General features: G+C 31.6%; 1 protein-coding gene and 1 pseudogene across 1 annotated transcript; both read left to right on the top strand.

Moving 5' to 3' along the window:
- The first annotated feature begins 4651 nt into the window (after positions 1 to 4651).
- Positions 4652 to 5690, top strand: LOC124928493. The gene is made up of 3 exons (XM_047468794.1): positions 4652 to 5019; positions 5171 to 5597; positions 5682 to 5690. Exons 1-3 carry the CDS (start codon positions 4652 to 4654, stop codon positions 5688 to 5690), a joined length of 804 nt encoding a protein of 267 aa, XP_047324750.1.
- A 4867-nt stretch (positions 5691 to 10557) lies between these two features.
- Positions 10558 to 10651, top strand: LOC124923052 (annotated as a pseudogene).
- The last annotated feature ends 5028 nt before the right edge of the window (positions 10652 to 15679 follow it).

The following is a 15679-nucleotide window of genomic DNA, read 5'->3' on the forward strand; positions in this document are numbered from 1 at the left end:
TAGCATTTATCCTGTGCATTTGCACGAGTAATAATATAAAAAACCCGTGAAAAAGTTATTACGATAAAAATGTGATAGCATTTTTCATTTTATTTTTAACCGTTTTAAATTTAAGGGCGGGTTAACCCACAATTCGACTCAAGTATCCATTTACTCTCACATTGCAGAACGATCTCTAAAACAATTGATACAGTTTGATTCTTTAACTCATTTAGTTTCACCTCTAGAGTCCACTTCTTACCCATACTACGAGTGAAAGAAAAAATGTAAAGACTATCATTAAAATACCCCAAACGAGACTTACAATATCCATATGAATTATGTCTCTTATCTCTATAAATATGATGAAACTCTTCCATTATTGCTCACTAATAATATTTAAATCTGTAGCGCAGAGTCAAAAGAGAATTATGACCGATTAAAAACTATTGATGAACTACCGCGTTCATCAAATTTGGTGTTGAATTTAAAATATAAAGTGTTATTAGCCTATTTGATTAAAAAATTGTACTTGTTTTGTTAGGTTGCAAGTTCGAACCATAACTATAGAATTTTTAATTTTATTTTTAACCGTTTCAAGTTTTTTGGACGGGTCAACCCACAATCCGACCCAAATATCAATTTACTCTTACATTAATATCCAAATTAACCACAGCTCTCGACCTGCCAATCCGGACACTTTAAAAATTAAGCATCATTATATATATATATATATATATATTTATATATTGGTTAGTTAAAAATTTGAACTTTTATTGTTAAAATCTCTCGCGTTCATCAAATTTGGTGTTAAATCTTAAATATAAAGTGTTGTTAGCTTAGTTGGTTAAAAGGTTGTACTTGTTTTGTTAGGTTACAAGTTCGAAACATATAAATAACATTTTTAATTCTATTTTTAACCGTTTTAAGTTTATGGGCGGGTCAACCGACAATCCGACCCAAGTATCCATTTAATCTCAAATAATCATCCAAATTAACCATAGCTCTCGACCCAGCAATCCAGACACTTTAAAAATTAAGCATCATTATATATATATATATATAGATTAGTTAGTTAAAATTTGAACTTTTATTGTTAAAATGTCTCGTGTTCATCAAATCTGGTGTTGAATCTTACATATAAAGTGTTGTTAGCCTAGTTGGTTAAAAGTTTGTACTTATTTGGTTAGGTTGCAAGTTCAAAACATACAAATAACATTTTTAATTTTATTTTAACCGTTTTAAGTTTATGTGCGAGTCCACCCACAATCCGACCCAAGTATCCATTTACTCTCAAATAAATATTTAAATTAACCACAGCTCTTGACTCGGCAATCCGGACACTTTAAAAATTAAGCATATTTATAATGATTATTATAAAATAAATTATAAAATACAATATCATAAATAAAATCTGCAATGCAAATAATGTTGTAATATGTATTATAATATTAATAATATTTTTCAATAATATATATTGAAAGTTGAAACAAAATACTTCTATTTATAAATATATCTATAAAAGAGTGACAACGTAAATTATAAAATTTGCAACTTAAGAATAACATATTTGATTTGTGTAATACTACGTTAGTTCATAAACACTTATTTTAATACTTTTTGAAGTTGAAAAGAGCATTTTTTTTTTAAATCTTATTTTTTTTTAGTGTAATCTTGTACTAAGACAACCACAATTGAGAGATCTAATATTTGACTTTAAGTTGCCCATCATATTGTGATGTAATAATATTACGTTATTATCGGTCACCGAAAAATTGGTCGACATTAACACATATTTTGTTAGTATGTTTTAAACACTGAGTCTGTATCTATTTTCTAAAATCACCATCTACTCAAATTTCTTTATCCCAAAAAATTATTAATAAATTATAATTTAAATATTTTATTTATTTATTTTATAACAAAATAAGACAATCAATCCAGCAAGAAGAAAGTCAGATCCTGGACCGGGTATGGTTATTGATAATTCAAGAGCAGCTTAATTTCAAACTTTGATCTCAAAACAACAAATAATCAACAGTTTTCAAATAAAGAAACAACCAACCTATAATAGTTTTGGTTATCCATCTGTAAATCTCTCAAGTACACTCAGGAACATTCATAAGAAAAAACAAACAGTTTACTTCTTCATCTTGCTGCTTTTGAAGAATAAGGCCATCTTGGGTTGCAGCTGGGTCAAGATCCCAACATCATTCTGGCAGATCATCAGTCTTCTCTGCACAAGGAACACATTGTGAGAATCACAACATTTCCTTCTTCAAAACCCTACAAATGGAACCCTTATCTCCGCTCCTAGGATAAATTCTAAGGCATCCTCCCTTGTTGTTTTTTCTCTGCTCAGTACATGAGAAAAGATATTCACTTCTTCAACCACATCAATGTTTGATGTCCTAAAATTTCCACAAGATTTCGTAAAGCCAGATTCTATCCAATTCACCGACCCAAACTCCGAAACAGTTTTAGAGTTCATGTAATTGATTGCAATTTTAAAAGGTGAGACTGAAATCACTTGACGAATCAGACAGTACAGACGTGGCATACCATCTTCTTCGTCGTAGATTGCCCATATCTGCTTTGCCTTGAAGCATTTCTCAGACCTTTCATTGTCAAAGTTGTGAAAATCAGAGTCAGGAACCGTCATGTCGCATTGATGTCCTCCTCCTCCTCACCACTGATTGAAGCTCTATTGTGCCAGAAATTGTGGCAGTGCTAGGCTGGTTAGAAACCACCACCTCTCCTTCTCGGTTCGTTCACTGAGATCAGACAATATATTCCATGCTTCCGATAGAGGCTTAAATGCCCCATCTGTCCCAACAGTTTTGTTCCAATAAGGGTCTCCGTATACTGTTTGATGAGCCTAGCCTTAACAGCAAATAGTTTTAGACCAAAAATTGCATAGAATTCAGTTTCCCCTTTGAATGTTGTCTCAGATGCAACATACACATCAAATGTAGCTTTCATTTCTTTTATACCCTCCAAACTTGGACAAAGAATTTGAGCTCTCAAATCATAGCTACTTGCGCCATTGTAATCTTTCTTAACAAATCTTTTCTCAACCTCCTCCCTTTCTGTCCTGCGAACCTCCTTTACCGCCGTAGGAGCCTCCTCCCTTTTGCCCTGCAAACCTCCTCCTCTACTTCCATTGTAGCCTCTTCCTCTAATTCCCTGGTAGCCACCTCTTCCTTAATTTCCTTAATTTCTGTAGGAGACTCCTCTTCCGCCATAGGTGCTACCTCTACCTCCCTAGCAGCCTCCTCTTCCGCCATAGGAGCCACCTCTACAGCCATAGGAGCCTCCTCCTTTTCCTCCCTAGCAGCCTCTTCTTCCGCCATAGGTCCCACCTCTACCTCCCTAGCAGCCTCCTCTACAACCATAGGAGCCTCCTCCTTTTCCTCCCTAGCAGCCTCCTCTTCCGCCATAGGTGCCACCTCTACCTCCCTAGAAGCCTCCTCTTCCGCCATAAGAGCCTCCTCTACAGCCATAGGAGCCTCCTCCTTTTCCGCCCTAGTCTAGCCGCCTCCCCTTCTGTCATGTGAACCTCCTCCTCTTTCGCCCTGGGAGCCACCTCTTCGTTAATTTCCATAGATCAAACAATAACCACAAAATTGTAAATCCAATACTCAGATTAGCATCCACAAAATTGTAAATACTCAGATTAAAACTTTTGAAATAAAATGAAACATCCGAATTGCACACTGAGGCCACAGCAGATACGCAAAACTAAGCTAATAAACCTACAGTAGTTCGATGAAAACTAATTAGATATATAAGTATCACGTCTTCCTATATCAAAGTTTCATGAATTTCAATCTAAATCAAATCAATCGCCTATCTGTAGCTGAAGCTCGCAATTGGTTCATGAATTGCATTTTGACATGAATTGAGAAACAAATGAAGGAAAAAAGAAGCTGAAACTCACTCCGGTGTAGGAAAATTGTGTCAGGACAGAAAGGGAGGAGGCTGAGAAAAGATTTGTTGAGAAAGACTACAATGGTGCAAGTAGCTATGCTTTGAGAGCTCAAATTCTTTGTCCAAGCTTGGAGGGTATAAAAGAAATGAAAGCTACATTTGATGTCTATGCTGCATCTGAGACAAAATTCAAAGGGGAAACTGATTTCTATGCAATTTTTGGTCTAAAACCATATGTCGTTATGGCTAAGCTCATCAGACAGTTTACGGAGATGTATCGTCTGCTTAACCCTTATTGCAACAAAACTGTTGGGGCAGATGGGGGCATTTAACCTTCTCTCGGAAGCATGGAATATATTGTCCGACCTAAGTGAACGAACCTTGTACGATATGTGGAGAAATACAAGGTCAAAGGGTTTTGCCCCTATTTTGGTCTATCTTTTTTTTTTGTTGTCTTTCCTTTATCATATATTTTCTTACGATACTCCCAAACAAGGTCGGCCTAGGGTACCCCGAGTGGCCCTGTCAATTGGTTATCCAAATAACCCATAAACATACAAGGCCTTATTCTAAATCATTTCTTTCTTTTAATGAAATTATTCTAAATATTTGCTTTATTGATGACAATTAATTAAGTCTTTTTTTTCTATGAAATGGGTGATTCCTTTTGGACAAAATGCACAACTTGTAACGTTCGGTATAAGTATATCCTGAAGTATGTGGAAAAAAAAACTATCCTGCAATGTCAATTTTTGACTCAAAAAAGTTATTAATTAATAGGGCATTGTCTGAATTAAGAAAGAAGTTGCCAGAGATAAGGAAAGCTGATGCTGAAGTAGCTGCACTGAAGAAAAACCTAGCAAATTTACCTCAGAAAGAAGCAGCAGCAGCAGGAAAATCAGTAGGAGAGGTGGTGGTGTCTAACAAGCCTAGTACTGCCGCAATTTCTGGCACAGTTGGACTTCAATCAGTGGTGAGGAGGAGGGCATCAATGCGCATGAAGGTTCCTATCTCTGATTTTCACAATTTTGACAATGATAGGGCTGAGCAATGCTTCAAGGCGAAGCAGATATTGGCGCTCTATGATGAAAAAGATGCTATGCCACGTCTGTACTGTCTGATTTCAGTCTCACCGTTTAAACTGCAATTAGTTACATGAACTCCAAAACTGATGCGGAGTTCGGGTAAGTGAATTGGCTAAAATCTGGATTTACGAAATATTGTGGAAAATTTAGAACATCTTTTCTCATGTATTGAGCAGAGAAAAAATAAAACGGGGAGGATGCCTTAGAATTTATCCTAGGGGCGGGGATATATGGGCCATATACAAGAACTGGTCATCGGAATGGAACAGGGAGACCCCCTTTGAAGTTAGGAATCAATATGAGATGGTGGAAGTTATGATGGATTATGATGAAGAAGATGGGGTTTGCATGAGTCCACTGGTGAAAGTAGATGGTTACAGGACTGTGTATGGGAGGAACCCAGATAAGGGTTCCATTAGTTGGGTTTTGAAGAAGGAAAAGTTGAGATTCTCACATCGTGTTCCTTCTTGGCGAATTAGAGGTGGAGAAAGGACTGATGATCTGCCAGAATGCTGTTGGGATCTGGACCCTGCCGCCACCCAAGATGGCCTTATCCTTCAACAGCAGCAAGAACAAGAAGAAGCTGAAGCTGGGAAACATAAAGTGATATCTTAACTTACATTCCATCCCCCAATTGAAAAGATTATGAACTGTTTGTTGTTTCTTATGATTGTTTGTTCCTGACAGTGTACTTGAGTGATTACAGATGGATGGCCAAAACTATTATAGGTTGTTTCATTGTTGTTGATGATGTTTTTGATTTTGACATGTGAAAATTATTCTACATGTCAAATTAAAGTTGAACAGTGGGTTAATTTCCTTTTCCCTGTGGTTGACTTGATTTGGGATAGAAAATACAAATATGAATGAATTTATATTTTATAATTGATGTATGTTTGTCTTTATCTTTCAATGAGATTTGATCTTCACTTACAAATAATATATTGTTTGTTGTTGCTCCGCTCCAGCTAAATGAAATTTCTTGGTAGTAAAACTAATAAATAAGACAAATCCTCTTTCTGAGGTGTGAATGTCTTTATTCTTGAATTTTTTGATTCAAACCATATTAATTGTGTTCTCTTATATAGAGCACATTATATATAGCTTTGTTTTAATAATCATATTCAAGAGAATACTTTAAGTGTAAAGAGATATAATTGTGTATGTAACAACTAAACTATAAATTAACGGTTAATATTGAAAATCAAATCTTTTTTTTTATTTTGGAACAATAATGTTTTTTTATGAACTTTTATAATTAATCATAGATTCATAATGTTTAACCTAATATTATAAAACAAATAATTAGGATAATAAAAATATATAAAAAGTAGAATATTCAAAAGAAGCTAATGCATTTTTCTAATCAAAAATTATATTTTGTAATAAAATAAAATAAAATAAACAAATGAATTAAAAAATAAATCGAAATAAAACATAAATCTCTCCTCAAGGGGGGATTTTGAGGAGATTACCCTCAATAATGTCTTAAATGCGGAAAGTGCAGAGTTAAAAAAAAAAAGCGCTAGTGACCCCTTTTACTGTTTTTAGACGAAAATGCCCCTATTGCGTCACGCAACCTCAGTTATTTTATTTTTTATTTTTCAAAAAATTTTAATTATGAATTTTTTTGGACGAAAATACCCCAGTTGCGTCACGCAATCGCGAGACGAAAAAAAATAGAAAAAAAATAAAAAAAATCCGGTTGCGTCACGCAACTGGAGTTGCGTTACGCAAGGGTATAATTGTCATTAAAAAAAGAGGGTCAACAACGCTAATTAAATTATGCACTCACATTATCCGCTATTCACCCTATCAGTGAGGTCATTTCCTCAAATTTCATTTCCCCTCACGGAAGGATGATCTATTGTGATAGTTTAAAATGAGTACTTGATTGAACATTCTAAATTAATTTGTAAGTTTTTTAAAAACTTCACTTTGTTAATGAGAAAAAAGTTAAAAAAAAATGTTATTAATACCCTTACTCTTTTTAACAATAATTTTTTAAGATTATCACTGCTAGTAATTCATCTGGCCTTGTTTGGTTTCTCTCAAAAGTATTCGATTATTGGGAAAAAATTAGAGCACATTGTCCCGAACTATTTCCAGTTCTTATATTAGCAGATTAGCCTTTGGTACTCTAACGTCTTTTTATCGACATTTTTTGAAACGTTCAGACTCGATAATTTACGCTCTAGAACTCACTTTTCTCTCGAATCTCGAATGAGATAAGAACCAAAATAGTGAGTGCGACTATAATTAAAATTTAATTTGTCAATGTTTTGCTAAGTCTTGTGGCCTACATTTATATTGAATCTCGTAAAACGAGACGAGGAAATGACTCTCTCGAATTTGCCTAAGTGTGTGATGATAAACCACAAATAGAACTTAAACAAAATTATACTAGCTTTGACTCTTTTAAAGTTGTTACTTAATTTACTCATCGAGAAATTAGGCAGGAAAATTATTTTTTTTTTAGTCAAACACGACTTAGAAATTTCGATTTGGTCCGGTGTTTGGTTACACGTGAGAAAAGTCATCAATATTATGTCTCAAGTGCCCACCGAAATGAATGATCTCTACTACAAACGTTTTGTCATTTTTTGAAAATATGATTTTTATACTTTTATTTGATAATTTATTCAAATCATATCTACATGTCTAAGGCTCTAGCTTATTTCCTAAACTAGATTTAATTATTGTACTCATATATTCTTAAGGCATGCGTCTGGGTTCGTCATTTTGCGATATAAAAAAATACTGAATTTTAGAGAAATTCAAACGCACTTGTGAGTTGTGAATAAGAAAGGGTAGGAACCTGTAAAGATTGCAAAAATATGAGTTAGCTTTTCAAAGAATTCATATTTTAATTTATAAAAATGAAGAATTTTATTTTTATGAAATTTTTAATGTTGGTTGAAGCTTTAATGGAGGATTGATATCCAAGCTCTCTCGCATTTAAACTTTCCCACCCCTGAAATAAAACTCTATGATGCTTTTTTTAAATGATTCATGCAATAATATTATGAATGGATGGCCGTTTACACATAACGACAAAAACATTAAATTTATAAAAAAAAATCACCCAAATATTACAAAATTAACATGTGCGGAGATCTTCCAAAAAGGAAATGAGCTCTCCAACTGAATCTATCGGCTTCCCACATCGAACATCATATAATGTTAGAATGATAGCATTGTGTTGGATCCGCAACGGTCATTTAAGATTGTTGAAAGATCTACTATTTCTCTCTAACCAAATTATCCACCATAAAAAATAGAGATATAACCTCATTGTTTCAAACCCACAAATCTAGCTACCTCAATTCACGATTTTCAATACGCACCAATGATTCCCGACAAAACCTAAAAAATACCAGTAATACTCCAAATAATGCACTAAATACCAACGACACATACTACATCGTCTCCACCTCCTTAAGACACATACTACATCGACTATCGACTAAATAAGATAAGACACTTACGTATATATTTATCATCAGTTAGAATCCCATTGTGGATCACACTTCTCTAACTAAATGATTGAGTCTTCGTGAGAACGGGTGCATGAGAAGATAAGGTCCCTAGTCATGCACAAAACAATTAGGGAGTATGTTGTCAGATAAAGAGTGAAATACTTTTATTTATTACAACTTTCTTTTAAGTATATAATTCAAATAATACATTAATAAATAATATGAATTAAATTTTCGTAGATAAGAAAAATTCAAAGTTTAAACTCAATTGTAGGGTGCCTCCGATTAGAGGACCTAACAAAAATAGGCGTATGCCACGTATTCTTTAGTAAAAAGGCGAAAGAATAGTTCGCTTTGTGTTTAGTGCTTGGATTCGTAATTTTTTGTAATCACCAACTCCCCTCTTATAATAATATCAAATCTCTATTTTCACTTCATCTAACAATGTGGGACAACACACTTTTTTGTCATTATTGAGGCTAATGGTGTTTTTTCTTCTTTTATTTAAAGAATAGGATAATTCAATAATACTTTCAAGAATTTGATACTTTTAACTATATATTATTTTATCAAATGTTAATAACAAACTATTACAATGATTTATTAGTATAGCTCCAATAAAAAGAGTTTTATTTTTAACATTTGATTTTCACTAAAAACGCTTTAATTTGAATTGAAGTTAGTACTATGATGGTGGTTTAAACTTGTACTTTCAAACAAGGTATATGACTCGTATTTGATATTTAATAAACTTATCTTATAATCATTATGAAGAATGTTACTTAGATTAACAGAGGCATCGACACCTTATAATAAGACTTAGAATAATTGTCATTATCAAAACAAAGATTTGCTTGGCAAAACTAAGAATGCAAATGCACATACCTAGTATTTCTCCTGATATCTCGTATGAGGTTCGATCACTTAGGTTGGACAATGTATTCCATGCTTTTGAGAGAATAAATGCCCCATCTGCCCCCAACAGTTTTGTTGCAATAAGGGTTGATCAGACGATGCATCTCCATAAACTGTCTGATGAGCCTAGCCATACCGAAAGATGGTTTTAGACCAAAAATTGGTTTTAGACCAAAAATTGCATAGAAATCCGTTTCCCTTTTTGGTATAAAACCAATCTGCCTGCTAGGCTTGTCAGACAGTTTACGGAGATGTATTGTCTGCTTCTTTGTGTTCAATGCTTGGCTTAGTAATTTCCTTTAATCACCAACTCCCCTCTTATAATAATATTGAATCCCTGTTTTCACTTCATCTAACAATGTGGGACAACACACTTTTTTGTCATTATTGAGGCTAATGATTTTTCTTCTTCTTTTATTTAAAGAATAGGATAATTCAATAATATTTTCAAGAATTTGATACTTTAAATATATTATTTTATCAAATGTTAATAACAAACTATTAAAATGATTTATTAGTATAGCTCCAATAAAAAGAGTTTTATTTTAAACATTTGATTTTCACTAAGAACTATTTAAATTGGATTGAAGTTATTACTATGAGAGTGGTTATAACTCGTACTTTCAAACAAGGTATATGACTCGTATTTGATATTTAATAAACTTATGTTATAGTCATTATGACGAATGTCTATGTACAGCTCTGGTAACTCAAAACAGTTTGCATGCGAATGGAAATAACGACTGGGAGAAATTTCGTCGCTATTGAGTTCTCCGGTCGATGAAGGGACCTAACGACCATAAACTACGTATATTTTTTTTTCATATTATTATCATTCTAGTCGGGTAAATTTTATGGAAATAACTTATCCCGACTAGATTTTAAATCCTAGCTCGGCTCTTGGACACCTTATCAACATGACATAATGGGTAGCTCCCCATTCTTTTTCTCTCATAAAATCAATATTCCCTCAAAAGAAAAAACCCTATAAATCAAAGGAATACTTTGAAAGACCCTCATTCTCTATAAAGAACACATGCGTTCCTCGAAAAACACTCTAACAGTCGATCACAAAAAATAGCAGTTGTTCATTCATTTTCTAAAATTGATCCCACGTCGCTCCTCTAATTTAAGAATGAAGTCTTTTTAAGAATGAGAGAGATGGTTATGTCTCTTGAGGGACATTCGATAAAATTTGAATGATACAGAGAAGATTAGCATGGCCCCTGCGCAAGAATGGTCCAAATTTTTTTTACCCTTTTTCCTCTCCGAAGCGTACGCCGGCGACCGGAGGGAAAATAGTGTAGTTTTTTGATGTGTACTTTACCGGTTTGCACATAATGACATTTGTTGATTTTTTTTTCTCAAACTAACTAACTTATTAAGATGGAAAAATAAAAGACATGTTGTGGCTCCTAGTTAGTAGGGTCTTCGTCCCTTTTTCATTCACTCCTCTATGCCCGGTCAAGGCTTCTTTGGTTTTTCCTAATTGGATTCCTTTAATTTTTCCTAATTGGATTCCTTTAATTTTCTATCACCTGTTAATGTACGTTATTATCTTTATTGAGTATTTTTTGTTTGATATGTATAAACTTATAAAATCAATTTTATACAGGGTACAAAAACGAGTAGTAGTCACCAAAGTGAATAGAATGTTTGGAAACTATCCTACCACTGATGCTTATATTATATCAATGAAAAGGCCTATAACATAATTGGGGTTACATAGTATTGTTAAAAAGGTTAGTTTTTAACCAATGGATAAATATAACTTGTGTCTATTGGATCAGATGGACAGTTGTTGTTGCACTATTAGTATATTATGTTTTGTCATTATGATTATATTATATCAATGAAAAGGCCTATAACATAACTAGGGTTACATAGTATTGTTAAAAAAGTTAGTTTTTAACCAATGGATAAATATAACTTGTGTCTGTTGGATCAGATGGACAGTTGTTGTCGCACCATTAGTAGATTATGTTTTTCCATATAATGTTACCAGGGTTTAAAGGTTGATTATTTAACAGAAGGATTATATTTTGAACGAATAGTTTTAAAATGCCCACATTAGTTAACGATACAATCATTTATCCATGTGGGTGTAGGTTTTCTCCAATAAATTCTCCTAATCTTATTCTTCAATAATTATAATAAAGAGTCAGACTAGAAAGTTTGTATTCAGTAATAATTATTATTTTACAAAATGATGATTTCAAAACTAAGGGTGAATGCATTTGCAGGTATCGCCTTCATTAACACTTGAATCGTCATTTGAGTCCCTCAATGTGAAGAAATTTGATATCAAGAAATGACAATCATCAAGACAAAGAGCAATAACTTTAGTTCAAATGTCTTCAAATGTTTCTTTGTAAACATTGTTTATAAAATTTGGATGGAGAGGAACCGAAAACATTTTCAAGAGTTCGAAATGATGTGGAGTTTTTTTGGAATGAAATTATCTTTGATGGAAACTCACTCATTCAAACGTGGAGGCAAATTCTGACTTGTGGAAAAAATTGGTTGATTTGTTAAAGATGGAGCATTGCATATGAAAAATCACCATTACTTCTGATTTCAAGCCGTTCTAAGCTTTCATTGTTTGTGTCATTTACTTTTGTTCTTATACCGGTTGTTTTTTCTATTTTTTATCTTGTTGGTCATTCAATTTTGGCAAATACTTGTACTATCTGAATCCTAAACTTTTGTAATTTTTTACCCTTTACGGGTATTTTTATTTAATGATATTATGTTGTTTATTAAAAAAAGTCTTATTTAAGAAAACATTTTAGTGTTATAAACCAGTATATACAATAATTTACTAAAATAGTGTTGGAAGAAGAATGAGAACTTCTAAAAATAAATCATCTTCAATGTTAATAAAATCTATTATGTAGAGATTTGACTGTTTCTATTAAATCTATGATGTAGGAAGAGATTGACCCAAAAATTACAATGTTAACAAAATCTAATAAGAGAATATTAAATGTATGACTTAAATATATTGGTTGTATCAACAAGCACCAGTGGTCTAATGGTAGAATAGTATCCTGCCACGGTACAGACCCGTGTTCAATTCTCGGGTGCATTTATATGGAAAAATGATGATGAAATTGACTTTTTTTGGCTTATTTGGGTCTGCCATACATCATCTTCTTGGATGAAAGTGAAGCTTACTGAGTTCTTCCATTTCTTTTTTTGTTAAAAGCACATACTTTTCTAGGACCATCATCTCCTTATGTTATAAGTTGTATTGTTATCGCCTTTTTTTAAATTTTCTTGTTTGATCGGGTTTGGTCGGTTCTTAAGTTTGATTATGTGATTTATTTGTTTAGAATCATTATATATATCATGTATGAACTTTATGTTGAAAGAGAATCGATCAAATCAACTTAAATCAAGAATTTTGAAAATTTGAGTTTGAAAATTGGATTTTCAAAATTTTTGTGTTCTTAGTTTTATTCTGGACTTTTTGATCCAATTAGTTTTTATACATGTTTGTTGATATATTATGATGATTTCCAAGTAAGTATAACAACGTTTTGATCATGTTTGATCAAACTGTGTTTTTGAAAATTTTGAATTTTAATTCAATCTTAAAAAACTGTTTTAATATTTGAATGATGTTTTTGTGTTGGATGAGTTCAACTATATTCATCATTTCGAAGCTAATGGAATAAAAATGAGGTCTTGAAATGTCCTAATTTGAAAAATCATAAAATTTGACATAGAAATGGTGTTTTGAAATTGATTTTTGTTAAGATCTTAAAAGCATGATTTATATTAGGGTTTTTGTTCTTCATGGTCATATAAACTAACTGTATTTTTTAGATCATAATTCAATGATATGAATCAAAAGTTATAGCTTTCTGAAATTTTGACCAACATATAAACATCTCGGGCCTAGGGCTTTAGTCTAGGACCGGTAATCCTTGGTCCTGTTCTTCAGTCGCGACCAAGAAAACCTAGTCTCTAACCAAGGATCAAGACCGGTTTTCTTCAGCTCCGACCGAGGACCTAGACCGGTGTTCTTGAGGAAGGACCGAGCCCCATGACTGATTTCATTATATATGCACGACAAGAATCCTGCTTGAATAAATGAAATTTACAAGCTACTTAACACATTGTCTCTAAAAAAATGTTTAGTAAAAATCCAATGATTAGGCTCTTACACGAGTTGCCCATAGTTGATCTGAATAATGTCTGGTATCTAGAAAATATTAGAAAAAAATAGATTTCATATAGGAAAAAAAGATTTAAAGAAATTAGTTATTAGTTAACATTTATACGGGTCTATTAGAAAAGGTTGACTTAAAAGACCAAATGATCATAAATTCGATTTTCACCGGAAACACTTTGATTGGAAGCGAGGGACATGATCATGGTGTGTCATGATAGTTCTCTATAATTAAAAAAATAGATCTTTTATATATAAACATAGTGGGTGCTTTACCCACCCCCTCCCATATTCTCACCCCTCGCCCTCACTCCTTAATTAACTCCAAAATTATTTATTTATCCCTATCACTTTTATATATTTACCTTTCTTATTTTATTTATTTTATTTTATTTAATTATTAAGTTTTTTTATTAAATAAAATTAATTTATTAATTTTTAATATGTTTTTTTAACTTTATTTATTTAATTAAAAACACAAAGTATTATTATTTTTATATTATAATTATTTAAAATATATTAAATATTGAAATGTGTACTAATTTAATAAAATATAAATATTTAATATTTTATTATATTAATTATATATATATTTTTAAAATACTTATAAAAAATAATTTTTTTATAAATAAAATTATCTAATCAATAAATAAGATAAAGTCTTTAATATATTATATATTAATAATTAGTCAAATTAAATATAATGTTTTACTTAATAATATATACGATAACATTGCATAATATTTTTAATAATATTTTTTATTAAATATTTCATATTTAACTTTTTAAAATATTTATTTTATATAAAATTATTATTTTATTTTAATTAATTTATTATAATTTTATTATTAATATATAATAATTAAAATTAATTATATATCTTTTAGAATTTTTATCTTTTAATTTATTAATATTAATAATAAAATAAAATAAGTAAAATAAATAAGATAAGAAAGGTAAATATATAAAAATGATAGGGATAAATAAGTAATTTTGGAGTTAATTAAAGAGTGGGCGAGGGGTGGGAATATGGGAGGGGTGGGAAAAGCAATTTGCATAAATATATATTTTGAGGGATGATATTAGCTTCCTTGGAATTAAGAAGTATATGAATATCCTGAATACCAGTAGCCTTCTTTGTATGGGAAATGAGGAGATTATTGACCTTCTCTTTGGGGACTTCCCATTTGTTTCCTTGTTTTATGGAAAAGTTTCCACATCAATGAATCTTCTTAGCTTCCTATAAAAATGGATTGATATCAAGAAATGACAATCATCAAGACAAAGAGCAATAACTTTAGTTAAAATGTCTTAAAATGTTTTTTTGTAAACATTGTTTATCATATTTGGATGGAGAGGAACCGCAAACATTTTCAAGAGTTCGAAATGATGTGAAGTTTTTTGGAATGAAATTATGTTTGATGGAAAGTCACTCATTCAAACATGGAGGAAAATTCTGACTTGTGGAAAAAATTGGTTGAATTGTTAAAGATGGAGCATTGCATATGAAAAATCACCATTACTTCTGATTTCAATCCGTTCTAAGCTTCATTGTTTGTGTCATTTACTTTTGTTCTCGTACCGGTTGTTTTTTCTATTTTTTTATCTTGTTGGTCATTCAATTTTGGCAAATACTTGTTCTATTTGAATCCTGAACTTTTGTAATCTCTTACCCTTTATGGGTATTTTTATTTAATGATATTATGTTGTTTATTAAAAAAAGTCTTATTTAAGAAAACATTTTAGTGTTATAAACCAATATATACAATAATTTACTAAAATAGTGTTGGAAGAAGAATGAGAACTTCTAGAAATAAATCATCTTCAATGTTAATAAAATCTATTAGGTAGAGATTTGTCTGTTTCTATTAAATCTATGATGTAGGAAGAGATTGACCCAAAAAATTACAATGTTAACAAAATCTAAAATGAGAATATTAAATGTATGACTTAAATATATTGGTTGTATCAACCAGCACTAGTGGTAGAATAGTATCCTGCCACGGTACAGACCCGGGTTCAATTTTCGGGTGCATTTATATGGAAAAATGATGATGAAATTGACTTCTATTGGCTGATTTGGGTCTTCCATACATCATCTTATTGGATGAAAC

This window comes from Impatiens glandulifera, chromosome 1 (assembly GCF_907164915.1).
Source record: "Impatiens glandulifera chromosome 1, dImpGla2.1, whole genome shotgun sequence".
In the NCBI taxonomy this organism is placed as follows: domain Eukaryota; kingdom Viridiplantae; phylum Streptophyta; class Magnoliopsida; order Ericales; family Balsaminaceae; genus Impatiens; species Impatiens glandulifera.